Genomic DNA, 27,720 nt, shown 5'->3' on the forward strand with positions numbered 1-27,720 from the left:
ATATCACCCTTTTTCCTTTCTCTTTAGATTGGTGCCTGTGGTTTTCACACAAGAAGATCTTTCTCCATGTGCTCACTGGTCTCTTTTTCCCTGTGTGTCACACCATTTACATCAGGTGTTCACTGTCATCTATGGTTTCCAACCCAGGTTGCAGGTTTCTTTCCCATAGATCTGGAAGCAAAGTCATTTTACATTTTGTCTTTGTGGTGAACCCTCTTTCAATGTGGCTTGAATCTTTTCCTCTTACCATCTTAAAGCAAAAACTGGTCTTTCTTAACACCACAGAGCATTCCTGGTTGTTTGCTGTTTGGTTGAACCATGCACTGTACTTGTGGTGATGCAATAACCGTGTTTCTTCACTCATTCGTTTGGGTTTTTCCTTTGCGTTATATAGGTTCTACTCTTGTGTTCCACTATGCCATTTTGTTTGTCGTGTCTTGATTAGCTACATTCTTCTCTATGTTTTAAAAATTGAAAAGCAGATATTAAAAAAAGAGACTGTTGACTTGTCTAAATGTTATGAAGAGGGTTTCTTAATCAAGAATCAAAGCATTCTGTGACCACCCACTTCAGCTTGTCTTCCAAGTCTTTAGTAGTTTCTGAGCTGCCGAAGGCTTTCCCTGACCTTTTTTGTTGCAAATTGTGGATTTGGCCACTCCTAAAGTTTTTTAGCTCTCTTTCTGATGGGTCTGTTTTCTTTTCTCAGCCTAATGACAGCCTCCTTCGCTTGCATCAATACCCATTTGGACTGCACATTGAGAGCTGCCACGAACAGCTACCAAACACAGATTAAACACTTGGAGTCAACGCCGGACCTTTAATCTTCTTAATTTGTCATGAAATAGGCAACATCTGGCCATGAAACCGCTTAACAGTTGGTTGTTCAATTACTTTTGAGCCTGTGAAAATGGAAGGACTACAGGAGAAAAAAATGTCTGTAATTTCAAAATGATTAATGCTATATTTTTGTTGAATCAAAGCTATTTTAATCATATTTTAATTGAACTGCAGTTCCAACCCATTGTCTTGGTGTACAGAGGTGACATTAAAAAAAGACTGTGTCACTGCCCATACACTTAAGAACCCAAATGTATTTAACATTGAGTCTTGGTAGTAAGAATTTGGTTAAAAATGAGGAATAATTCAGCAGATATAATTTCAAATATGCACAATTACATCTGGGTTCTGCCAGTGGAAAGAAGCAATTACTCCACTCGTGTTTATCACAGTTTCTGCTGTCACACTGTATTTGGAATCCATTGCATCCAAAATCAGTTAGAAAATTACAGCTTCGCCACAGCAAGCAAGCTGGAATTTACAAGCAAATCAGTGCAATTTGCTTATTGAATAAAACTGTATTTCTGTTTATATGTTTGAACAGGATGCTGAGTGGGCCCGGGTGACGACTGCTACCGACACCTTCTTGTGCAGAGCTGTGATCGTCACCTGCCCCCCTCATTTGGCAGGTCAGTGTGCGTCTCCCACCTCTGTCGACTTGCTAAATGAAATTCTCACTGATGCAGAAGGCAAATATCCTCCTCTCTCATCACGTCAGTCAAATGTGGCAAACTGTGCATCCATGCAGATAAATCTGTGATTTTCCTAAATCTTTTTTTGGCTCCCGGGTGTGGCAGCCAGTCACTTTGGCTGAAGTAGAAAACTCAGTCTGAGGTCAGGCCCTGGGCTCAGGATTCCCCTGGATTGGATGACGAACCAGAGCAGAACGTTTTTACCAACCTCATTTCAATCAAGCTACCAAGTCTGGAAATTATACACTACCGTTGAAAAGTTTGGGGACACTTGGAAATGTCCTTATTTTTGAAAGAATAGCAGTTTTTTTCAATGAAGGTAACATTAAATTAATCAAAAATACGGTTTAGACATTGTTCATTTTTGCTAAATTACTCTTCTAGCTGGAAACAGCTGATTTTTAATGGAATATCTCCATAGGGGTACAGAGGAACATTTCCAGCAACATCACTCCTGTGTTGTAATGCTACATTGCGTTAGCTAATGGTGTTGAAAGGCTAATTGATGATTAGAAAACCCTTGTGCAATTATGTTAACACATGAAAAAAGGTATGAGTTTTCATGGAGCACATGAAATTGTCTGGGTGACCCCAAACTGTTCAACGGTAGTGTAGATGCCTATCGGTAATTAAGAAGCTATAAAATTAAAAGCATGCCATGTTGAATGAATGAAAGCTCAAAATATATTACCATGAATATCATCTGTTTACTCTTGGCTGTGTCCACCCATGTGAACTGACATGTTGTGCAGTGAAGCAGTGAAAACACATCCAAGCCCTGAGCAGAATTTACTTTTTGATTTCCTCATGAGAAAATCCTGCATTCCAACTTCTAATCAGCTACAAAGTAAACTAGCGTCAACTTTGTTTTGTGTTTGGGTTTGATATTTTCTTGCCTTTGTCTTGATGCTTGGGGTTGACGTAAGGTTGAAGTTGGGTCAGGGCTGGTTTTTGCCAGGTTTGGAAAAGGAGGCCTGAAGCTGGATGTGAAGCTCAGGCTTACACTGGGTCTGTGCCTATTTGTACTAAGCTGGCAACAGATCTGTCACTCAAAGCCTCATACTTAGAGGCATGGACCATAGCCAAGATCCTTAATGAGACAGGTTTCAGAGCAGTGTTGAATTATGCAGCATGGATTGCTCTGGCTCGCATGCCGCGGTGCCACACTTTGGCCTTAAATCAGTGCCGGGGAGGTTGACAGGGACTCTGAAAAGCCAAAGTCAGGCCAGTGATTGAGACGTCATCTCGCCCAAAAGAAGTCGGGGGGGATAAATTAAAGACAGGATTGCTGCTTAAAGTCATCCGTGTGACATGTTTCATTTTAATTTTCTGGAAATGGGTACAGCTGAGCGGCTTTGCAGTTAGTGGGGGAGTGAAGGAACAAGAAAGGTGGGATTGACGGAAATGACTGGAGATGACTCCTCTTGGACTGTAGCAGTCTAAAGCGGTGCTTACTGAGGCTTCCAAACATGGCTTTTCTTTTACAAATGTTTGGTTCTGACAACTGTAATTCACTGACAAGTCACTTTTTTTCCAGAATAAATTATGAAAAACTTGATAAATACTTTTAAAAACCATATTTTTTTCAGCATCAAAAGACACTGCTGTATTCACACAAAAACACAAACATTAGATATGAGCCGAGTGTTTCCTAATATATCATGTTTGTCCTGTTCTTGGCTTCAGGATTTATCTCCCTGTTCATCCATCCATCTTGTATAACGAGTTCCGTCAGGTCTTTTTCCTCAATTTTTTGTTACCACTTCTCTCACTCGCTGCGGTGATTTATGAACTGTTTGGTCTCACTGTATATGAGACGGCGATGCATGAACAGGACGAGCGAGGAAATGCAAATGTTTTGTCCTGCGTTGACTTTTGAAAATGTGGTTGAAATATGCGGTTGAAAAAAAGCTCATTTGGCTTGAAAGTCATGTCTTAAAATATGGATTTGCGATCAAGTATCAAGGAGATGTAGTGTCAGCTTCTTGACCATTCCCTTCCTCAACACTGTCCTTTTACAAAAAAGAAATTGGAATGACTTATTTAAATTTCTGATTCGTTGACCTTTTTCGGTTCATAATATTTCGAAGATCTAGCTGACAGTTTTGCAGAGACAACACATTCTATGCAGAAGGCATGGAGAAGACACTACCATTGGGAACCCAACTTCACAAAGAAATCAAACAAAAAATCAACTTCGCCTCAACTTCAGAAGAAAAGGGAATCTTTGGCCGATCAGTTTAACCTGAAGATTCATATAGCCTTCACATTTTCAAAGAAAAGAAGAAAGTTTAAGTTAATCAGTACTTGAGGAACTAATCTAGTGTTTGATTATAGGTTTTCAGCTCAAATGTCAAACTCAGATATTTTGTTTACAACTAAAAACACATTTCGCTTAAAAAATCGATGTATTTAAAGTAATTTAACAGCAATTAAGCACATATTGTTTATGACTAACATAAATGTACCTTCAGTGTTATTTATCAGGTTCAGCTAGTCCACTCTTTATTGTTGCACTGTAGAAAAAACAACGAGTCGCCTTTCACAGCATGCATTTAGACAATAATGTCATTAGGCATATTGTCTAAGACTCTGCAATAATTACAGAGGCAGCTCGGCTGATGCTAAATTAGCATTTTGTTTTCAAATGTTTTTCTGTCTCTCTATATCACGGCAAAGCGTGCAGTCTGGCTTCGAATGTGTGACCGTGTGGACTTGTGCATGGGCGTTTATTGTCGAGTGAGTGAAGCTGAAGTTGTAAAAGAAAAAAAAAGTCAGCATACCTGATTAAGGAGGAGTAGTGGGGGTGTTCATGGGATGGCGACAGAACCTGACAGTCAGCCAAGCAACATTTATCTAAGATCTGTTTTCTCATGGAGGTGGAGCTGCGGTAATGACAGCAGGTTTTTGGGCAGCGGTGAGGAAACTATTACATCTGCCACTCACGGTTTAGTCCGGAGCCAGTTGTTTACGCCGGCGGAGGACGGCTAAAGCAGTGCATTAGCATTGATTTGCCAACTGACACTGTGTGAGCCCGGGATTGTAGGTCAGTGTCTGCTGCGCTTTGAATGAAACTAATGGAGGCCTAATTTAGGGATTAAACATGAAGTGGGAGCGAGAAGTGATTGTGAAGATAATTAACGGCGTGTGATTGTTATCTCGCTGTGTTTTTCGACTGGGTGGAAATGAATTCAGCTATCTAATCTGTGCATTTCTGCGTTTCTCTCCCCGGTGAGCAATATAGCTAAAGTGTAGGGGAGCAGACAGAGGGAATGTGGTTTTAAATAGCTTCATTATCCAGTGGAAAATGTTAATTACAGCCAACGGTCAATTCAGCCTTTTGTGTTTAGATCCTGACCGCTAATAGATTTGTGACATCAATATCTGACCGCTACAAAACAGATAGGATATTGTCAGATGATCATATTTCAACATCGATAACCAATATTTTTGAAAAGGATCCTACAAAATTAATTATGAAATCTGTGGGATGTTTTACACCGAAACACAAGACTCACTTAAATGATGCATTACTACTGCTAATGCAAAAAGACTTTGTGTGTCTTTGATCTGATTTAACTAACAGTGGTCTTTCTTGCAGCTTAAACAAACAAACACACCAAGTTCAACATATCCTATGCTAGCATTTGTTATTCTGCATGGATTTTGGACTGTTTTGCTTCATCACGGTGGTAAATTTTTGGACGGTAGAATGCAGAATAGTAGATAAAGTGCATGCATGTGATGGAAAAAGTTAGAATAGTGTTTTTTGCTCATTTATATTTGTACGAAACACTATAATGACATTTAAAACAATCCAACACCCCCACACACTCTGTCACGCAACTGTACCCACATTCAGTAAATAGCAAAGTTTAAAATCATAATAAGAGCATCAAATTTGTGATTAATCCCATTTGTTTCCAACATAAACTAGCAAGAACAGTCAAACAAAAACACAAAATTGCTAATTTCAACAGCCGGTACAGGTCAGATCTGATTTAAATAAGAGATAATACTGTTTTTATGCACAGGAGGATCACATGACTTTTTCAAGAGAAGCTGATTAAGAAGATAATTAAGTTTTCTTGGCTCGTCAAAGTGTCCCCTGTTTGCGACCCGCCAGCTGTTCACAGGACAATATAAAAGCCACTCAAGATTAAACAACAGTTATATTAATTTACCAACTAATGAGGGCAGTTTCAGCCAGAAGGGTCATCGTCTTCCTCGAGTCTATTTTCGTTTGAGACCAATAGCAGAAAGTAAGAAGCGATGTCGGAGCTCCAGGAGAGATGGGGGGAGGGCGTCTTCTTCCACCACCGAGCCTTCAATTTCAATAAGTGTCAAGAGAGTACGTAGGTAATTCAATAAAGGATCTGTGATGTAACATGCCCATAGATACAGACCTTCTATCTTTAACATTTGGATTAAGTGGTTGGTGAAGAGCGCTGCCTATCTCTGATGGCCTTCCAGATTTATGACGGCGAGGGTTGCAATTTATTTTTTTAATAGTATCCATTCGTCATTATTGCCTTTTTCTTTCTGAATTGGCCTTAGGTATGGATACCTGCCCAGAATTATGATCTAAGGGTTCTCATCTCTTTGTTTTGATCAAAAAGCCTGATACATTAGATTCATGGAACATTAAGCCTGCGGTGAAGGCTTTTTTCTTTTTCTTTTTTCACATGCAATTATCTCAGCCACACACCTACCAAGAAAGTGCCATTCCTTCTTTCCCATCTCCACAACGGCTTGTTATGCTGTGCTCTGTTGGTTTTTCAGCATGAAAGAGGTGATCTAATCTCACAGCATAAACTTTAGTTATATAGCCGGCTCCAGCTATTTTCATATTTTCTTTAACTTCCCTCGCAGCACACTTTGTAAATTGTCATTTGGAAGCCGCATCTGTGCATCATCATCCCCTTTGATGTTATGTGTTGATTTGAGTGGCTTTTCATGTCTCACTTTCCTCATCCCTCTGACACTCAAAGACCCTGAAAAAAAAGGCCTGTGCACTTCACTGAAAAGTTCAGAGTGAGAAAGTAATGGAAATTTCGAAGGCCCCTTGCTGAAGGCTACCTCAGATGTGACTGGTCAGTGACAGGGGAAGCTGAGTAAAGTAAGGTCAGTGTTGTCCAATGGTGCATCCACTGGAATGAAGTCAGAGAGGATCAAATGCCACATTTTTAAAAGGAGAAAGTGAGATAAAGACCGACAGGAAGGAAAAATGAAAAGACTGAAATGAAACCACTCTGGGGGAAGCAGGCGTCCTTAGAAGTTGGAGTGTTAAAGGGTCAGGAACCAGCATTCGTGCAGATTGCTTTGGAGTAATGAGACACTCTTGAACCTGCAGCTGTTTTGCAAAGATGACAGAGTAATGCAAAGAAAAAAAGCTAGATGAGCTGTCAAAGGAGAGCACTTCAGAGAATGATAGTGCACGTCTGGTCAAAAGATAAATCCTGTCTTTTGACCTTCAGCTTTAAACCTCTCTTGTCAAACTATAACGCAGAGACTGTTGGACTCCGATAGTTGAAGATCCCATCATTGAAAACTGTTCCTATACTAATAAACAGAACTGACTTATAGTTGTCAGCTTTCCAATATGTAAATTAATAAGGTTGTAAATGTAGCAAAATCTGTCTGGCTGTGCATATGTAAAGACATACTACAGTCAATAAGCATACAAATTTATAAGTACACCAAAAATTCTGAATAAGCCTCAGAGATTTAGGAGAAATCCAGATTTTCATCAGAACTGACTTTCTTCCAAAGCTCCTCTTTTCTTGGTTGTCAGATATTTACATCTCTAACTTTTGTACCTTTAAAAGAGGTTTGTTTAATCTCTGGCAGGATGTTTTGCCTTTGACATAAAGGATTTGATTAATTTGTCATGTTTTCTCTGGTTTAGCACCTCTGAAAGAAATTTCTTCTAACCTTTTTTGTATTTCTGTACCTTTATCTCTGTCTTTTTTCCTGTGTTTCTGACATGGTGTTGGGGTATTGCTCCTTGATGAGCACTATGGCAACTCCCAGCTTTAGATCTGTCATCCAAAAAGTTTGAAATCCCTGTTCAACCAATTGACAATTGAAGCTCTGATTTAGGTTAAATAGATTTGTTTTCCCTGTGTCTTTGTCCATTTTCACTGTGACAAACACCTCAAAGTGCTGAAACATTAGTGTTTTTGCTTCAGTCCTCTTTTTATACTCTGGAAATGTGCTATCCTCAACCCCAAAACCACTTGGTTTAGCTGCATTTGGCTGGAAGATATCTGAAAGAAACCTGTTTTTACTAAACCTTCTCGCTATTTTGGAAACAGAATGGGTATTTCTGCTTAAAAGTTCACCTACTTACAAGGTACAGGCAGAGAGGAAAACATATAAAGATGCAAAAATTCCCTTAAAAATACTTGGAAAAGATAATTTTTCCTATAAATCTAAAGATGGGTGTTTGTACCTGACATTGGGCGCAACATGTTAAAACACTTAGACCAGACTTTGTTAAAGTAATGAACTGACCTTCCCCAGTCTTGTGCTCCCTTTAAGGTCTGAGCACTCCAAACTAACACTACTTATAACACAGTTATGGATGATCCTCTCTCTGAATAGATACAGTTGTGTTCTTTTCTCCCCTAGTTATGTTTTTGAAAGGGGAATGAAAACCCCAAGATATAATTATAAAGGGAAATATGACTGTAACAGTGCACTCCTGGCACAAAATAGTTTCTGTCTTTCTCTTTTTTATTGTTTTATATACATGACTGTATCATGTTATATTTTTGTTTGGCTTACATGTCTTGTTTCACAGTAAAATAAAAACCTTAAAAAATTAAAAGGATAGGTGCGTGGCCCAGGCCAGAGGGAGATAATAAACATGCACACCACTGGTTTACACCAAAGTGATGGATGACTACCTGACAAAGACACATTGACTTTGCTAGAGTCATGCTGCAAGCATTACTGAAAGATGTGAATACTAACTTTTTTCCTAGAAGCACAGTAGCCCCTAACTTAAAATTTTAGGAGCGCAAGCAGAAAATTTAGGGGCGCACACTGAAATCGACCTGCAAAGTAAATATTCACATTTCCTCTCATTTTCACTGTATCACACTATAATATTTTCAATTCACATTTTATTGTGCAACATTTGACACAACATAATAAACAGCTTACATACAGGATCACAGCTGGAAACACACTGCATGTTGCATGCTGGTCCAGTGTTGTGTTTCCAGCTGTGATCCGGTGTGGTTACCCGGAGCCGCAGCTCATTTGCGTAAACTAAACTGGACTTCTACTTTATGTAAATTCGATGCAGCGTGAGGAGATTACACGCATCGTGAAACTGTCCTCAAACATCTAAACTAGCTGTCGGTGAACTAAAATGGGGACAGATTCAGCTACTGCACAGCTTTTTTCTCGCCTCAAATGCTTTCAGAAATACTTTTTGCTGTAGTGTTTTTGAAATATAAGGAAAAGTTTGTGGCTGAGCTGCTGGTTTGCCCGACTGTCGAGCTGAAAGCGTGGTCACGACCACGTAGTTGCCCACTGCTGCTCGAGCGCTGTCACGTGACAACGTTGTGGTCCCCAAAGTGACAGCCAGCCGTCCATGCGATTTTCAGATGCCGGAAAATCGCGTCTAGTGGACACGTGGCTATAGTCCTCTTCGTCATTGCTCATTGTTTACAAGAGTTATGTGAAACCTGTGGATTCGCGTGATAACTCCCGCCTCTAGTCACACAGAAGCCAATCTCAGCGGTTATTCATCCCCGCTCTCACACACATTGGTCTGCCTTCTTTTGCTCTGGTGTTCGTCTCCTTTCTTCATCTTTTGGAGTTAATATCGGTTGGCAAACAGCTCATTTGCGCATTACTGTCAACTACTGGGCTGAAGTGTGGAGCAGAAGTTTGTCAACAACAAAAAATATTCAAAAGTAATAAAAGAAATCAGCAAATTTACTGGTCGCACATGCGCGAGTAGATGAAAAATTTACTTTCACTGTCTCAAACTTTAGTCGCAAAATGCAACCATGTAGTTGCAATCTGGAACCCTGAGTTTAAAGATTTTATCACCTGAGTGATGCTGCAAGAACATTCTGTCACTTTTCAAGTTATTCTTTCACTTCTACTGTCAGACATTGAAAGTCTTAAGTGTTTATCACGTGGAGATGCAGACAAATAAGGTCGACACAGTGTAATTTACGCTGCTTTCTTTTGAATGTGTCTTCGAAGGTTCAAGTGTTGCAGCCGCCTTGAAGAATGCATAATAGCCTTTCTTTTGCGAGTGCTGCAAATAGCTGATGGCTGCGAGTGAAGTTGTCTCTGTTGATCAGGTAGTCGACTGTTGAGCCTGCAAACCAGACTTGTGTGCTAAGTCTTGTTATTTACTCATATGGAGTGCCATTCTATTTCCCCCGTTTGCTTGTGTCACCCTGATTTAACTGTGATGTGACGTTACACCAATATGTCACGACGGATTTGTGCAAGTGGATGATCGTGTTATCAGCGCACTTTTGCGTTCAAAAGAATAAGGTGCCAGAATGCATCTTATTTACTCATCTGCAATTCCCTGACAAATAATGAGGTAGACACTTTTTTTGTTTTGTTTTGCTATCAACTTAACTCGCTTTGGTGTCAAAACAAATAGCACTATGGATACAACGCCGCTTGGCAGGTCTTATGTCATGTGTACAGTGGTGTCATTCCGACGTCTAGGTGACCATGTCAAATTAGTTTGGAGCCACTTATCATGTCGCTGTTTTTCAATTTTACTGCTCCAGGCTCATCAATTTTGTTTTGCATTAAGGGCATTATTTTGAGGTTGCTGACAACCCTTTGACAGTTTCAAAATGATGTTTCACATCTTCCACTGGTTCATTCGTTAAAAGCCTGGCTTTGGGCCAGATGTCGCTCCACTTGCCAAAGCGAGCGCAGAAATAGTCTGGCTTTCTCTTCACGCGTGACACACACTACCTCAGGACGCTACTGATGAAGTTACATGAGTGCTTTCACATCGGACAGATGGAGCTTTTTACAGATGTAAGTGGTGTGATTAGTACCCTGGAGCCGGGCAGCAGGCAGAGCAGCATTAGGTCATAGGGATTTATTTGTGAGCCCATTAATACTAGTCAGTGATTCAAGATAAAGCCAAGCTGATCAATAGGGGGATTAGTTCAAGTGTGCCATCCGTCTCTACTTATTCTTATTTCCCTCTTTAACTCTATCTCTTTAAATAAAGTATAGATTTGTCCCACATGTTACAGAAAAGGCTGAAAAAGAACATGGACCTTTTGAGATTCATGGTGTGTTCTTGTTTTCCCACCAGCAAAGATTCACTACGAGCCAGCGCTGACCAGCCAAAGGGAATACCTTACCCAGAACATGCCTGTGGGCCATATGATAAAGTTCATTATTACCTACCAGACGGTGAGTAACAGAAGATAACACACCGAACAGCACAACCAAACAGACATTTAATGATTAAAGTAATGAAAATACACTTGCAAAATATTCATTTTAAACAATATGGCCGGTTGAGTTTTACATGCATTTCAAATAACACTATAGGATCACATCCATATTTGTAATACCCAGTTTGACTAAGCTAGATTGTGAAATTGGTCATTAATGCAAAAAAAAAAAAATTGTTAAATACTGTTAGACAGCATTTTGTAAGAGCTGCATTTCAAACTCAACGTTTCAAATTTCACCACATGCTTGTCAGATTTTGATATTTTACAATTGCAATGCAGGCGCCTGTTTCACGAAAACAACTCGTAAGCAGTGTCTAAATGCAGAGCCAAAGTAGTGGCAAGTTCCACAGTAGATTGGCACTTGTGAATTACAGGTAAATGTGTGAGTCCAACGGGGCTCCTTTATGCTCCTGCATGGGCTTTCAGTGCACATTTTTTTTTAAAGACTTTTTGTCAAAACACTCAAACATTGGCACTGCCATGTTGAAATTTGGTGAAATGTGTTCCAGGATTCAGACCAAGCTGTCAAAATACTAAAACATGTTGCAGTTTTTAGCCCTTCACGAATTTGCCAGCTGTGGCACCAAAACAGGTGTTGGAAAATTGCTCTCAAGCATGTGTTTCGGAGAGCAGCAGCTTGTGTCAGACAGCAAATGATTAACTTGACAAGTTTATAGATTTCAATAGTTGGTACAAAAGAGCTTCCAGCACATGATATTTGATTTGTTTAATCTTCTCCATTTGCACTTACAACCACACAATTAATTAGCAAAATGCTCGTGCACCCTGTTAGTAGATTAAATTTGTCAACTGTAATGAACACAAAATCATTTGAGCTCATGCAAACATTTATTCGATCTGGGCCTTGGTGCTTTGGCAAGATGCCTTTGGATTCTGATAAACATGGAAATATTGGTCGGGGCTTGAGAATATGGTTTATTTGATGCTTCGCTCCTCTTTCTGTGTATCTATATGCAGCTAGCAGCCCTACGTTTATTAATAACAAACTACTAAACTGTTATAGCACCCAGGAAGTCAGGGCTCACATGACATGAAAAATTAAGGGCATGAAGATCAAGTGTAGTATAAGTGGAGTACATACATTTATTTGACAAACTGAAGGAAATGCAGGGAAGACACTGAAAAGCTGACTTCTTAGCGCCCGCAGCTCTGAAACACCAGGATACTGCAGATCACAGAGAACCTTACTAAAGTGAAATGACAACAGAAAGCTTAAATACTGATCAAAACAAGTGCAGGAAAACAGAACATCGTGACCACGGCATCCACGGTTCGATACACAGCTGGGAGGCATTTGCTGTGTGGCATACCCTCCTCTCCTCAGGTTTCCTGTCACTCTCTAGTGCCTGTCAAATGAAGTCAGAATGCCAAAAATAAGTTTAAACCAGATTCACCACCTCTTGGTAGTGCACCTCCACCAAAAACAAGATGCAGTTTGCATCTATCTCTGTCCGGATTTGACCTTTTGATTCTGAAATGTCATCAGTTCTTCATTTTGTCATATTAAATAGTCTGTCAATTCAATTCAGTTCAGTTCAATTTTATGTATATAATGCCAATTGCAATTCAGATTGTCTCAAGACAGTTTTTAGAACCCATATGCTTGAACCTCCAGAGCAAGCCCTAAGGTGAGAGTGGTAAGAAAAACGCCCTTTTAACAGGAAAGAAACCTTGAGCAGAACCCGGCTCATATGGGAGGACCCATCTGCCGCTGGCCAGCCAAGTTGAGAGGGACAGACTGTCATAGAATTCTGTCATAATTAGTAAATGGATTCTTGAGATATGGCCAAAAATGCGTGTTGGAACCTCACGGCAACATTGATTTTTCAGCCCTAAAATTTAATTGGTTCATCCCTGAGTTCAAATGGACGTTTGTGCCAAATTTGAAGAAAATCCCTCCAGGTGTTTAAGAGATATTCAGTAGCATGTCGCAGAGAGACAGACGGATGGATGGATGATTGGATGGACAATCAGAAAAAATTACGCCTTTGGCCTGGAAAGTTGCAGCTGCAGACTTTGGTGGTCATGAAACATCCTTATCTTCACCATGATATAACCATCCGACTTTTACTGAAGGTCTAGTTCTTTTGATCGTCGCTGTAAACATTTAAAGCTGCAAAAATCTAATTACTTGTGTGGTATACTTGCTTATATGTTGTGAAAAAAACATTAAACATGCAATTTTACGGTGCGAAAAGCAACTCACTTCCTTCATAACTGAACTTAAATACAATACTCGCCTGCTTGAATACACCGATTAACAGCCCGATCTGTTTCCATGCCGTTTCCTTCCAAAGTATGTGAACCTTATCCAAGCCTTTGCCCTCCTGGGTTAAAAAGCACTGATCAAAGTCAACTGGTAAAGTGTTAGCAAGCAAAGTCCTTGGCTCTTTTTTGCTGTGACCACTGTCCCTTGAGATGTACTTTCAGAACCCGACAAAAGCTGTTCATGCTTGAAAACACCGAAATGTCATTGAGTGGAAGCAGTTTGGCGTGATAGAATGGTTCCGGCGGCGTGGCGAGAGACTATCTCTACAGGAAACATCTCAAATTATTGCGTTTTATTAATATATTATGACTCGTTGATTTCAGTTATAAAAGGAATTAATTAAAGGGATATTTCTTTTCACTCCCAGCCTCTTGCTTTAAAATGATCTTTCACACTAAATGCTAGTCCAGATTTGCTCAGATTGTGCTCTGGGCGATTTTTTTTTTTTATCCTTTAAGATTAAACACAAGCATGATGAGGCAGAATCTGCATAATAGCAGGGTCACACTGCTTGTTTAGCCCACCTCCCATGTTTATTAATGAAGTTGAACAATTTTCACATTTTAAGCATCATCTTTGAGTTTTTTTTCGCAAACCTGTTTTTTTTCCCCAAACAAAAGATGAACTAAAAAGCCGAAATTTTTTCAGCTACTCTGGAGAAAAAGATTTTCACTTGTAAATTTAATGCATTTTATTCAGACTTTTTTTTTTTTTAGCAAAAGCCTCACCGCTTTGACCAAAAGCAGCTTGAAATGGAAGTTCGTAGTGCAGTTCCTTTAAAATGATATCAAGAAGCAGCGGCGGTGCACATCGAAGGGAGAGGAAGAGTGTGTTAAGTGCAGGAAGTTGCCATCTAACTCCCTGCACTGATGCCAGAAACATGGAATAGTTGAAAAACCAACCTTTCACTAAGTAAGTAGGTAAAGTTTACTTATATAGCACCTTTCACAGATAAAAAAAAATCACAAAGTACTTTACAGTAATAGAAAAAGTAAATAAGACATAAAAATACATAAAATCACACACGTAAAATCACATGTGTAGCCAGGTGGTAAATTTGTTAAATATAATTTTCCACTCTAAAGTTGTTGCTTCTATTGTTCAGTGTGTTTATTTCGTACTTTCTGTATTTTGTCTAATAGTTATAAAAACCCGGACATGAAGTGGTGCTATTTCATGTAGTTATTTATTTTGGCCACAGGGTGTCAGTGTTGTTATATTTCGTTTGGTTAAACGAAGTGCATTTTGGGTATTTGTCCTTGTGTTCCTGTTGTAGCTGTCGGAGTTGTGAAAACAGCTAAGGCTGAGTTTAAGTGGTCAAGCGATCAACACAGTTACAGAAGTGAAGTAACACAGTTACAGAAAACTTATGACAGGAATACCCGTGTATGCACTTTTATTTGATGTTTTCGTGATAATTATAGCTGCACGAAGGTTCAACTTTGAGAATTGGCGCTGGGCGTCGACCGCCATTTGCGGTGATAAGTAGCAAGGTAATGCTACAGGCAGCTGTGTCATTCTGGCTAGCATTCCTTGATAGAGTGATTTTATTTGAATAAATCGTTTATTTATCTGAAACTCTATTCAAAGGTGAACCAGAATGTGATCTTCCTGATAACTCTGGAACTCTGGACCGTAGTAGCAACAGGATCACAATGTAAGAATTTGTATGCAGTATTTAGTGTATTTAGTGTGTTTGTGACTGTGGACTGTTAACTGAAATTACATTTTCTGTTTATGTATGTGATTAGACCTAGTCCACTGCCGTATTTTTTTGTGTTTAAGTTGATTTTGTTATTTTATTTCATGCCCTCTGCCAAACTAGTCCGGTGAATGGTGACAATAAATTTGCAGCTACAAAAAACCCAGAAGTATTGTGTACTATGTGATGTAAACGATTCCACGGACTACACATGTAAAAACACACACATAAAATCACACATGTAAAACCAGACACGTAAAAACCCTGGCTTAACTAAAAGCCTGCTTGTATAAAACAGTTTCCAGATGCTTTTCAGAGGAATCAGCTGACTCTGGGCATCTTAAAGAGACAGGCAGCACATTCCATAGTCTGGGTGCTACTGCCTGAAAAGATCAGTCACCTCTGGTCCTAAAATGTACGCGGGGCACAGACAACAACCAGACGGAACCACGGAGACACCTTGATATTAGATGGCAGCAGACTTTTGCTCCAGAACACTGAGCTGACTGAGCAGTTCCCTCAAATCCTCTTATTTTATTGGTTGTGCAAACCCAAGAGTTTTGCATTTTCCCCACAAACACTTGAAGTTCTGCGTCCTCGATTTGGATTATCGCTACAGCATGGAACAATCATGGAAGCACCAGCTCGTCCCTCCCTGGATCTGAGTCCTTGGAGGCTGCCTCGGGCTTTGCGCTGCTTCTGTCTCTTCATTTTGCTGTGACAACGTTCCCCAGTGAAAGGTAATTTGCACAGGGCAGTGCCTATGGCAACTGAATCATCTCCATGGTATGTGGAATTTGAGGTTGGTGCATGAAGAAATGAACATCAGCAAATTCTTAAGCATGTTTGAATGTAGTTTCTGGGCAAGTCCATCCAGTCTGGCAGCAGTGACCTGCCTCGGGGTAAAAAATATCTATATGTACCTACTCAAATAGGGCCACAGTTAAGACCAGAGAGGAAGTAGAGGAAACTGAGACAAACAGAATCCTCATGGCAGTGTTTGTTTGTAGCTCTACAACTTTGTCCAGCAAGCAGTGCATCCATATTTCAAGCAGCTGCCTCTTCTCCTCAGAGTGTGTAGAATAAGAAAAGAAGTTGCCAACACACCGCATGCTTGTTGAACACTCGAATTCCCTTCTCTGACATTATTCTTTGGCAGGAGAGAAAGAAGTGGATGGTTGTGCCCTGCAGAGACACCTTCAAAGGAACAATAGAATGGTTAGGTGGTTGGTTTTCGTTATTCTACAATTCTACAATTCTACAATTTCATTTAGCCGACGCTTTTGTCCAAAACGACGTACAACACAAGCAAGAACTCAGACATACGGAGAAAGCTTTAGTAAGTACAAAAAGTACTTCAAGTGCGATTGGTCAAAGGTGTTGCCATCAAGTTGCAGAAGAAGTGCCACCCCCCTTTTATTTTTCAAATTTGTCAGTGCTAAATAAGTGCTGGGTTTTGGACCACCTGACTTATTCTACCCCTAAGGTGGAGTTGGATTAAGTGCCTAGGTGTTCTCTGAAGAATTGAGTCTTCAATTGTCTCTTAAAAGTAGAAAGGGATGGTTGATGGCTCACCTCTCAAGTTTTAATTGCACTGAGTCACTAAAGACAGCAAAATACTGGTAACACACACTGCATCTGGGGGACACAGCATGCCGTGTAAGGTGGGTTGCTTTGGTAGGCGGGACCTCCCGATGAAACTTGTATGGCATAATGCGGCAGCCAGATCCCCATTCTGCCTGCCCTGTTGCCGGACAGGACAAAAAAAAGAAAAAAAAAAAAGTAGAAAGGGACTCAGCAGAATGCACAGAGTTTGGTAGTATGTTCCACCATTTGGGAAAAGAGGAGAAGAGTCTGGTTACAGATTTCGAGCCGTGCTGGGCTGGAAGCACCAGGCGTCTCTCACATGCAGAGTGAAGTGGGCATGAAGGGGAGTAGACCTGCATCAGGGAATCCAGGTAGGCTGGGGCCATTCTTGTAAATGTTTTGTAAGCCAGGAGGAGAGTTTTGAATTTGACTCTGGCTGCAACTGGAAGCCAGTGAAGGGAGATGAACAGGGGAGTGACATGAGCTCTTTTGGGCTGGTTGAAGACCAGACCTGCTGCTGCATTCTGGATCATCTGAAGAGGTTTGACTGTACATGCAGGGAGACCTGCCAGAAGAGAGTTGCAGTAGTCAAAGCGTGGCATCACAAGAGCCTGAACCAGAAGCTGTGCAGCCTGTTGGGTCAGGAAGGGTCTGATCTTCTTGATGTTGTAGAGGGCATAACGACAAGATTGAGAAACTGAGGCCACGTGAACCTTAAAGGTCAGCTGGTCATCAATCATGACACCCAGGTTTCTGGCTGAGTTTGTGGGCACGAGCAGGCTCGAGTGAAGTTGGACACTGATCTGAGGCTGAACAGATGGACAAGCTGGAAAGACCATGAGTTCAGTCTTAGACAGATTCAGCTGAAGGTGCCGTTCCTTCATCCATGTGGAGATATCAGCCAGACATGCTGATATCCGAGCTGGAACTGTTGTGTCGTCAGGTGGAAAAGAGAGGAAAAGCTGAGTGTCGTCAGCATAACAGTGGTAGGAGAAGCCATGGGAGCGGATCACTGCACCAAGTGAGGTGGTGCACAGAGAGAAGAGTAAGGGACCAAGCACTGACCCCTGAGGGACCCCTGTTGATAGGCCATGTGACCTTGACATCTCCCCTCGTCATGACACTCTGAAGGATCTGCCTGTGAGGTAGGACTTGAACCACAACAGGACAGAACCTGAGATGCCGAACTCAGAGAGTGTAGAGAGGAGGATTTGACGGTTCACGGTGTCAAAGGCGCTCCTTCTTTTGTCAACTCTTTCCGCTTGTGTCAAATCGTCAACTTTTCTTTTTTATCATGGGTAATGTTTTGTATTCTACGCTGTAAGTTGAACTTTGAGTTACTGGAATGAATAACTAAGCGATGAAGTTGACATATTTCAGCAACCGTTTTGCAAGTCAAGTCAGACCAGTAAAAAAAGTGACAGAATGATCAACAAAAACAAAGAATTAGAAGCAGCATGCACAGAAATACACACATGGGCATACACACATGGACAACTAAACACACATTCCAGTACACTTGGATGTAAATGTGCCTGTGAATGCATATAAAGATGGAAATGATGGTGCAAAGATTGCTAATACAATCCCCCTATTTTCACAAAATATTCTTGAATAAAACAGGTCAAAGTAAAGTGGCATTTAATGCAGACTCAAAATGGTCTGTGGTGCCCAAAAGTATTCGTTGCAGGTAAGAAGTCACTTATTATTACATGAGACTGCAAAGTTGCCAGAAGGCTACACATAGTGTGTGCAAGAGAGCCAAATGCTGATTTTTTTATGAGGCAGCTGTATTACATTTGTAGTTCTCATGCTATCCTAGAAAGTAAAACAGTCTTGACATACAAGACATTTATTCAAATGAGGTAACTATATATGTATGTCTAAAGAAAAATACATATGAACAAATGGGTAGAAGCATTTTTGTCAATAGAGGACATGAAGGTTTCCAGCCACTCCGTAGTGGAAACCCTTGCAAATTCTCCAGCACTTTAGCGAGCAAACACAATGCTTCTCCTGTGCCTGAACCCATCTTTCTCGACCATCTCGTGGACAGCCCTGGCCAGCTCCAGAAGTATGGAGGTGCCAACAGTAGCTGTAGCATAACCTACACTACCAGTCAAAAGTTTGGACACACTTTGTCATTTCATGTATTTTCTTGATTTTTGTCAAATAGCCAAAGCGGCGGAGGCAACTAATGAAGGAAGCAGCGAATCAGAGAAGATTCAAATCCGTATTTTCTTTTTATTGTTGTTTGTACACCATAATGCGAGACAAAATACTAGCATGTTCCTCCAACCAAATAAAAGAAGACCCTGGTACTTCTCTCCACTGATGTAAATACCCTGTGCCTGATAGACACATACCACCTGAGAGGTAAACCCCCAAACACACCCAAATAAATAGGTATTAAATATTTCTAATATAATAATATTTACATAAAACCCATTACAGACTACAAATATACACTCACTAAGCATAACCAACCTAAACCTTATTTAATTAATACCCTCCTAGATACTTTAAACAATTATTTACACAGCTGGACACACAAACTCCCCTCTGCCTACTTCCCACATGGCGCCTCCCTCCCGGAACTATCAAAAGGCATCCAAACCCTCCAGGAATGCTTTTGCCCAGACACCCTGGGAGAAAGAGTACAATTAGAGGTAAGTTTTGCTACCAGTACACCAATAAACTAACATTACATTTGCACAATTTTCTTCACTTGTTCACCGTGCTTCTTTCCACCACACCATCTACTACCATGAATCATCTGCTACCTTAGTTCACAGGTGAAGGCCCTGATGGAACGGTGTGGCAGTCACAGCTACAAACCATGTCCTCCAACAAACAAAGAAACAAACAAATCACAAAACACCTCAATAAATCATTTTACAAATGAAAATACATTGGTTTTTATTTTAGTGTACTATTTAACAGACCTCTGATAACGGCAGTCTGTCGTGACAATTTTCATCACTATTTACATTGTAGATTCTCACTGAAGGCATCAAAATTATGAATGAACACATATGGAATGATGTAGTAAACAAAAAAGTGTGAATTAAGTCAAAACATGTTTTATATTTTAGATTCTTCGAAATAGCCACCCTTTGCTTTGATTACTGTTTTGCAAACTCTTGGCATTCTTGCGTATTCCTCATTGCAAATATCAAGGCATTCACTCACCTGCAATAAACAGACATACAACAAAAAAAAAAAAATCTGGGACTTTTTGGAGACGAGGAAAGACTTCTTTTGCCAATACAGCACCCTCCATAATTATTGGCAATTATTGGTTAAGATGTGTTCTTTAGCTTCTAATAAATTCATTTTTTTTCTAAATAATATAGGACCACAATGAAAAAATGAGGAAAATCCAACCTTCAATTCAAGTACATTTATTCAGTAGGGGAAAAATCACATATTAACAAATGTGTGTGTGTATAATATACATATGCATATAATGCATGTATTACAACATATTTGTGCTGCACTGAGTACTCAGACAGAGAAAACGTCCAAAGAAGGGAGGTCATGTCTAATCAACATTCAAAACCACTGGCAAGTGACTGGATAAAATGTACTGTCTTGTTACAAAGCTGGAAAACCTTGGGTCCTGGCCTTTCCATGGTAGTTACTTTGACATGTACCACCCACTTTAACACTGACCGAGTACCAGCCCCAAGGACTCCCCTAGCAGCAGTGACCTCCCTCAGCAGGACAGTGTGTCCCACTAAACCACACAAAACTGCTCTGGGACATCTCTAGCAAAACAACAGAGCCCAGTGCATTGAAATGCCCTCTAAACTCCCCATGTCCCAGTCCAATCGGGCATCTATGGGCTGCGCTGGAACGAGCTCAACCCACGGAGGCCCCAGCCCTTCAACCCACAGTACTCAAAGGACCTGCTACTAAAGTCCCAGTGCCATACATCACAGGACACCACTAGAAATCCCTGATGGTTCCGACACTTGGTAACACCTCTGGTGCAGTTATTTTGGGCTGAGAAGACCAGGCTTTTATCTATATAAATAGGGAGATCTATAACAGCAATTTCAAAGGGCACCATCACACATAATGTGTAGAAATACCAATCAGTGGTGAATTTTCCCTAAAATTAGATTCATTTTTTTCAATGCAAGTCAAGTTAGTTTTGTTTATACAGTCCAGTATCACAAATAACGATCTAAAAATCCAAATTACTCTTCAAATGGAGCAAATTTCCACATTCATGGGGAGGCATCACTTAATAAACGGCCTCTTCTATATAAACTATTCATGATAACATCGTTAGCTGCAGGTTTGGGCATCGCAGTTGCTTTCTAGGGACTGGATAACCTCAGGACATAATGGTGCCTGGACACATGGCTTCTACCTACTGGGTTAGATTTCACTGTTGAAGGTCTGCTCTGTTAAAAGATGACATGTTGTGCATTTGATGGTGAATATCACACAGTTATAGTCATGTTACCATTGTGCTGATGTTTACCATCATATGTGCCTGTGGTAAGTAGGATGTGAGTTTTCTGTACAGATGTGAAGCCCTGGTGGTCTGAACACTCAACACGAGATCAATAATTAAATTACTGACATAGTTTATGTCATTGAGGTATTTATGTAATTTTAGAGAGACAGAATTGTTTGACTGATTTGCATGAGAATTCATGCAAAATGGAGTTTGAACCATGAACAGAGATCGCATCTCGCCTGTGCAGCATTTTAATAGGCTGCCTTGTCATAATTAAAGCCAATGGAGACTGTGTATGAATTGGTATAAGGGTCTGATAGCATTTTATTAAATGGGAATTAGACCTAACACGATAATAGTGTTTCTGTGGCATACTGAAGGCCGCTAGAAGGTTCCTGAGGACAAAAGGAGATTAATTCACAGCCTTTTAATGGGCAAAAAGACCAGCATTTTAAGGCTACAGTGGCTTTATCATACGGACAAAGGCATGAGACAAACATGTATTCAACCTGAACTCGCTGAATAACTGATGGGATAATTAGCTGAATAGGGTTTCAGATTCTTTAGAAAATGAATCTAAATGTGTTGCCTTCGTCAGTGTGCTAGAGCCACCAATCTAACACCATGTCAGAAAGAAAGCAAAGCTACGAGGATAAAGTTACTGAAAAAACAAGTGTAAATATCTTTCAAGGGGGACAAATTAGAGGAAACATTACAAATTCAACACCGGATTAAGCTGCATTTCTCTGGGAGATGCACAGTGTTTTTCTCCCATCAGACTGCACAGCAGCTGTTCGTCTCCGCTGCCGCCGCCCGCTCTCGTCCACTTCCCAGGCAAAGCACACTTCATGTCGAATGAGCCCATTATCAAGTCATTCATGAAGCTACAAAAAAGAACCACTCGGCATCATATCTATGAATGTTCCCTTTTGTCTCGTCCTTTGATTTCATTTGGCAACGTCTCTTCTTTCATTTCTTGCTCTCATTTTTGGGTGTTGGTTGAGGACTTAGAGATACTTCATTTCATTTTCTTTTTCCGTCTCGCTGAGCTGGACGAGCTGAGGGAAGGGTGTGGAGGCAACCGCACTGGAATTATGGGATTGTTTCCTAGAAATAATGGGAATTGGTGTTGGATGTTTGGGGGTGTATGCCAAGGACATGCTTTTTAATCAAACAAGCACACCAACCCTCACTTCACACAAACAAATAGTTCTGTCTCCCACATGCAAAACAGCATCACATGGATGGTGCTGCAGCAAATTTACTCCTCTCACACACTGATTTTTTGCAGCTTGTGTGACATATGTTGTCTTGTTCTGCCAACCAATGGGTGTACAGGGCGTGAGTCTATGGAGGATCTGAGGAAGGACAACCAGGAACAGGGTCATGGACACCCATTGATGGGAACCAAAGCCCAGCTTGTGGGGTCTGATCCCACAGAGGAGCTTCTGTAACACAAATTGCTTAATGCAGGCTATGACAAAAAAGCTATCAGAACAAAGTGCATTACAGTTTGCTGCATATGAGGCTGTAAATCTCTTAGACTGTCCCTCCTGACCTCTCTTCACCATCATATTCAGTAGCCATGTGGGCATCGAAACTCATGGCCTGGTCTGATGAGTCACATTTTGTTTTATATGTGGACAACCAGCTGCTGGTGCTCTATTTACCACGGGAAGAAATAACAGCAGGATAGAAAGAAGACAGCGAAATGATCTGGACAATGTCCTGCTGGGAAACCTTGGTATTCATGTGTCTATTTCTTTGACGAGTACCACCTAACAATGGTATTACCTGATGGCCTCTTTCAGGAGGATAATGCATCTGGCCTTACTAAAATACTGTTCAGGGATGATTTAAGGAACAGCACAAAGGATGTGAGGTGTTGACTTGGCCTGCAAATTTCCAAGATCTCAGTCTTTAGGATGTGCTGGAAAAACAAGTCCAATCCACGGAGGTCTTACCTCAAAAGAAAACTGCAAATTCAAATCCAAATTTGATGCCATTTCACGAACTTGACTTAGATTTATAGTTGGGTTTGCTGTTAAGCTACTGTCTTTACTGATGATGCAGGTGATGTATGTGTTTCTCTGCAGGCTTTCTGGAGGGAAAAGGGCTTCTCTGGGGAAATCATGGCCGGACCCTCCACTGAATGTCCCTTCTGCGTGACCTTCGACGCCACCAGCCCGAATGGTAATGCAGCTCTGGTGGGCTTCATTTCCGGCCAGCAGGCTACGTACTGGACTTCAAAAGAGGTGTGTGTACTCATAATATTATCAGTATTTATCTGGAATTTAAAGATGCCAGTGTTCTCGACTTGCATGCAGCTATTCATTGTGAAATTGTGTAGTTTTCATGGCAGTTCATTATAATGTAAAAATGGTAAATGAACAAAGAAATTTATCGATATTCTTCTACCACTGGGTGCTATAGAAGTTATAAAAGGTGGTTTGGAGTGGACTGGCTCAAGTGTTGGGCTAGCATGAAATATTACTACTAATACAAGTTGTTTCTGATTTCAAACTACACTATATTGCCAAAAGTATTCGCTCACCCATCCAAATAATGAGAATCAGGTGTTTCAATCACTTCCACGGCCACAGGTGTATAAAATCAAGCACCGAGGCATGCAGACTGCTTTTACAAACATTTGTGAAAGAAGAGAGTGAAAACATTTTCCTGATTAGGTTGAAGGTGTGCATGCAGGACAGGTGGTCACTTCCAGATAGCTACCTATTAAGAGGAAAAATAGCAGGAGCAAGCTTTTTAACTGAGGCTGTTGATAATTTGCCGGTAGACAACGAGGATAATGGAGGCACAAAGAAGAAAATAACAAAATTCAAGCAAAAATATGGTAAAAGCTACATAAAATTCAGTTTCATCAGGTGTTTAGCAACCTACCCCACACCTTTATGTCAGAAATACTGGGGTCAGTATATCATTGAGGGACTTTTGAAGTCCATGGGATAAATCTTGCCCACGTTTTTAAAAAAAATAATAATTAAAACTTATGTTTTCATGTTAATTACAATAATATCTTTACAAATTCCATAACTATCATATAAACAGTCACTTCCTAATAAAAAAGGACTGGATATAAATGTCATCTAAGTAACCGTCTTAATTTCGTCAGAACCACCTTCTAAGTAGCTAAACAATGATAAAATGAGCTTATTCAACAATTGTTTTGCTTGTTTTCTTTCTATTAAATTGAGATGATCATGACAGATGTTTCTTTTTTGGCAATATATCATATTTTATATGGAAAATAAATTGTATCAGTGTCCGAGAAGCACTTTCAACTATGTTTTCCGTGACATAAACACCTCTCAAGGATGTGTGTTGACCTGCTCCACATGATGTCATTTCCTCCTGAAGAAAAGACTGGCAAGACTCCAAGGCTTTCTGAGTTATTTAATATAAAGTAGTGTATGAGTCAAGTGTGGGTTTATTGCTTGTCAACAGTGTTACTACAATATCTTTACAGATAACTTTCAATTTCAGTTTTACTGAATTGTATATGTGATATTTAGAAGAATCTTTCTGTAAAAATGTGATGTGGTGTTTGGTTATAGGCGGTCATGTTGATTTTAGGCCTGAAAACAACAAAAATGTCAACTATAATACCTGTCAACTATGTTACAAAAATTCTCGCAATTATATATTAACCCACTGCATATTTTCCAATGCCTGGTTCAAGTTGTCAAAAAATATGTCTCTGGCTTATAAGAAGTAATAGATTTAAAAATGCCTGAGTTTCCAAATAAACATGAAAAAAACTCTTCAAATATAGCCAGCTGTAAAACTCGAAAACCAAAAAGAACATTCTCAGGGTCAGTTTCAGAGGATTTTGAAATACAATTAGTGACAATAAGTGTCCTTTTGAAATAAAATAAGCTCCACAATGAAGAGCTTAAGCCAAAAAAAATGTCATTTTCACTCCGCTTAGTGGTAAATTAGAGCCTTATAACAACAAATTAGTAAACACTGACTTCATTGAATGTGTTCTAAAAATTCCTAACTCTACAACTCTACCAGATTTGATGGGACGGGATGCAGAACCGTTTTAGTGATCGTACTGTAAGGTAAACCTCCTCTTCTGTGACTTTATACAACAGGTACAAGCAAGTGGAACAACCTCCAGAGTGGAAAAGGTTAAGCATTGCTCAGTGCTTCATCTGTCTCATCTCATGTTTGGTTCACATTACATGCAGATAAAGAGGCAACACAGTGTGAATTGTCAAAATGATGTTCTTACTCAGAGGCAGCATTATGAAAATTGCACTCATGGCTTTGCACCACCTGAGCTCTGAACCAGCACAGCGCATATACACGGAGAGCTGCAGGGTGCTGCCGTCAGCTTTCAGTAGCTGTTACTTCAGTAAATACGGGATATAAAAACTGTTTTTCAAATGCAATAGATCAACAGGGCGAGAATTGTTGTTTTTCTGTGTTATTTTGCATTGGACACTGGATGCCAACTGTTCATCAAGTGTTGATTACTTTGAAAATGAAGTCGAGCTTTACAACCTCACTGGGCGTGAGGTGCAGCCCCACTAAAAATACTGAACTGAAACTGAAGCCACATGATTGTTGGTAGTCCTTTAATTGGCAAACAAATTATCTGAAAACCAATGACTTGAAAAACACTTGAATACCAAATGTGGTCTTAACGCTGGGCCGTGCTGCACAGCGGGCTAGTTAATTAACCTCTACTTGCTTCTTTGCAAAAGGAAAACACGGTAGTTAAAGCTGAGGTGAGTTTTTGTTTATTTGAATAGCGTCTTTCATTCACAAAGACTATTCAAACTGCTTTTAATACTGCATTAAAATGATGTACGGTGTCTTAGCATCAAGGTTGAATTTATACATTTTTTGTGCCATTCAAGTACTCTTCACTCAACATAATTTCTGCAATTTCTTGAATGCTTTGGTGTGGAAAAAAAGGCATTCAAATTCTGCAGGGTATGTTGAATATGTAATTTTATTAGAATTTTAGTTGACACAATTAGAAATCATGTGACAAAGAGGGGTTTTCATCGTGTAGCGGCATATTTTCTTTTTCTTTTCCAAAAGCCATTTGAAACTATTCTTTTATTCCCTCATTGTGGTTCTGTAAGCATAGAGGCTTTGAGTCAAATCCAAAGGGGTGAAGCTGAGAGCCGACTCAGAGTGACACGTAGATAAATAAGCTTTGATAATTTTGCAGCATCTGCCAGCACGTTTTATGGTAATCTGTCCTTTGGGTCCTCAGGTCTAAGCTGCTCCCCACATAACTCACCATGTGTGCTACTCAAGTCCAGATTTCTCTGAGATGCATTTATGTTTCAGTAGCAGGATGTTGTAGTTCTGCGTGATGAGTAGGTGTAATGTAAGCGTGGAGTTGGGACATGTCTTTTTTTTTTTTTCTTTCTGTTTGCAGGCTGGAGAAAGAAGAAACGCTGTGCTCTCCAGTCTGGTCAAATACTTGGGTCCTGAGGCTGCATCCTTCATCCACTATGAAGAGAAAGTAAGTACTTCAGTGGCTGATGTCTGGAGTGAGAAAGCAATATTTTTGGTCTTTTTTAGGAGCAGAATTGATAGTTCTTTTTTTGTTTTAGTCGTAGAAGTTATTTTGTGAGATTAAAATCTAGAAAAAATCAATTCATGTACACAATTAAACCAGCTGCTTCGCAAAAGTTACCATAATCCTTAACATTTCCTCACAAAACAGTAAAACAATACAATTAAGAAGCTGAATGTGATTCCAGAAAGTACCTGTGACACTCACACTTCATTACATGGCATTTGTTATTCATTGTAGCAATGCAATGAATAATCATGTTCCATTGAATTGCGCTAAATTGCACCTTGCACACTTATTATTGTCCATGCTTTAAAAGATCCAGAGTGAAAAGATGTCAATATCCCAGATATAATTACAACTGAGTGCTTCTGAATCAACACACTGCTGTCTTAAATTGTTACACTAAGGAGGGATGCCAAAGAAAGATCACAAATTGTGCTGAATTTTATATCTGACTCAGTGACAGACGGCACTTTCTCAGCTATATGGCAGAAAAGTGAGTCTATAGAGACATACTGGGAAAAAGTAACTTGAACAGGCTGCATGCAAACTTCTGAAAGTGTCTTCATGTCAAATTCATTCAAACAAATGGAGAACATTATAGCAAATACATTAAAGGTTGACATGGCAGAGATCCACACATGAGTCACTACTGTGTTACTGCTAATGCAAGCATTTTATACGCACTGGATACCCTACTTCCTGTGATCATGCTGTGCCGTGCACAAACAGAATAGCTCCTTAGCTCCATTACAAAATGCACAGCATACACTGGTAGTAAATCAGTCATGCAGATATATGATCTCAACTGTTTTTATCCACGGAACTGTTAGAAAGGCAATATGTAGTGGGAACTTGCCCTGAGATAACTGGAGGCAGCGACAATAAGGGAGACATCATGGCTTTACTTTGTTGACTAAGAGACTCAAGGGGAAAATCATTTTAAAGTACAATAGCAGCAAAGAGAAAGAGGCTGATAAATTAATGCCACATTGTCTGTCAACAAAATATTTTGCGGAAATCCATTGGGTATCAGATTTGTTTGATATTTTATGATAATTATTTTTGCCTGCATTTGTTTAAACGGGAAACATACAGATGA

At 40.0% G+C, this 27,720-nt stretch overlaps 1 protein-coding gene across 1 annotated transcript in view; it reads left to right on the top strand.

Moving 5' to 3' along the window:
• Positions 1–27,720, top strand: part of si:ch211-127i16.2 (probable flavin-containing monoamine oxidase A) — a 51,695-nt gene that overhangs the window by 12,981 nt on the left and 10,994 nt on the right. Inside the window, exons 7-10 of the mRNA XM_022208095.2 lie at positions 1,382–1,466; positions 10,852–10,952; positions 23,149–23,307; positions 26,475–26,561. Coding sequence (XP_022063787.2) covers positions 1,382–1,466; positions 10,852–10,952; positions 23,149–23,307; positions 26,475–26,561 — 432 coding nt within the window. The remainder of the gene's footprint in view (positions 1–1,381; positions 1,467–10,851; positions 10,953–23,148; positions 23,308–26,474; positions 26,562–27,720) is intronic.

This window comes from Acanthochromis polyacanthus, chromosome 18, assembly GCF_021347895.1.
Source record: "Acanthochromis polyacanthus isolate Apoly-LR-REF ecotype Palm Island chromosome 18, KAUST_Apoly_ChrSc, whole genome shotgun sequence".
NCBI lineage: Eukaryota > Metazoa > Chordata > Actinopteri > Pomacentridae > Acanthochromis > Acanthochromis polyacanthus.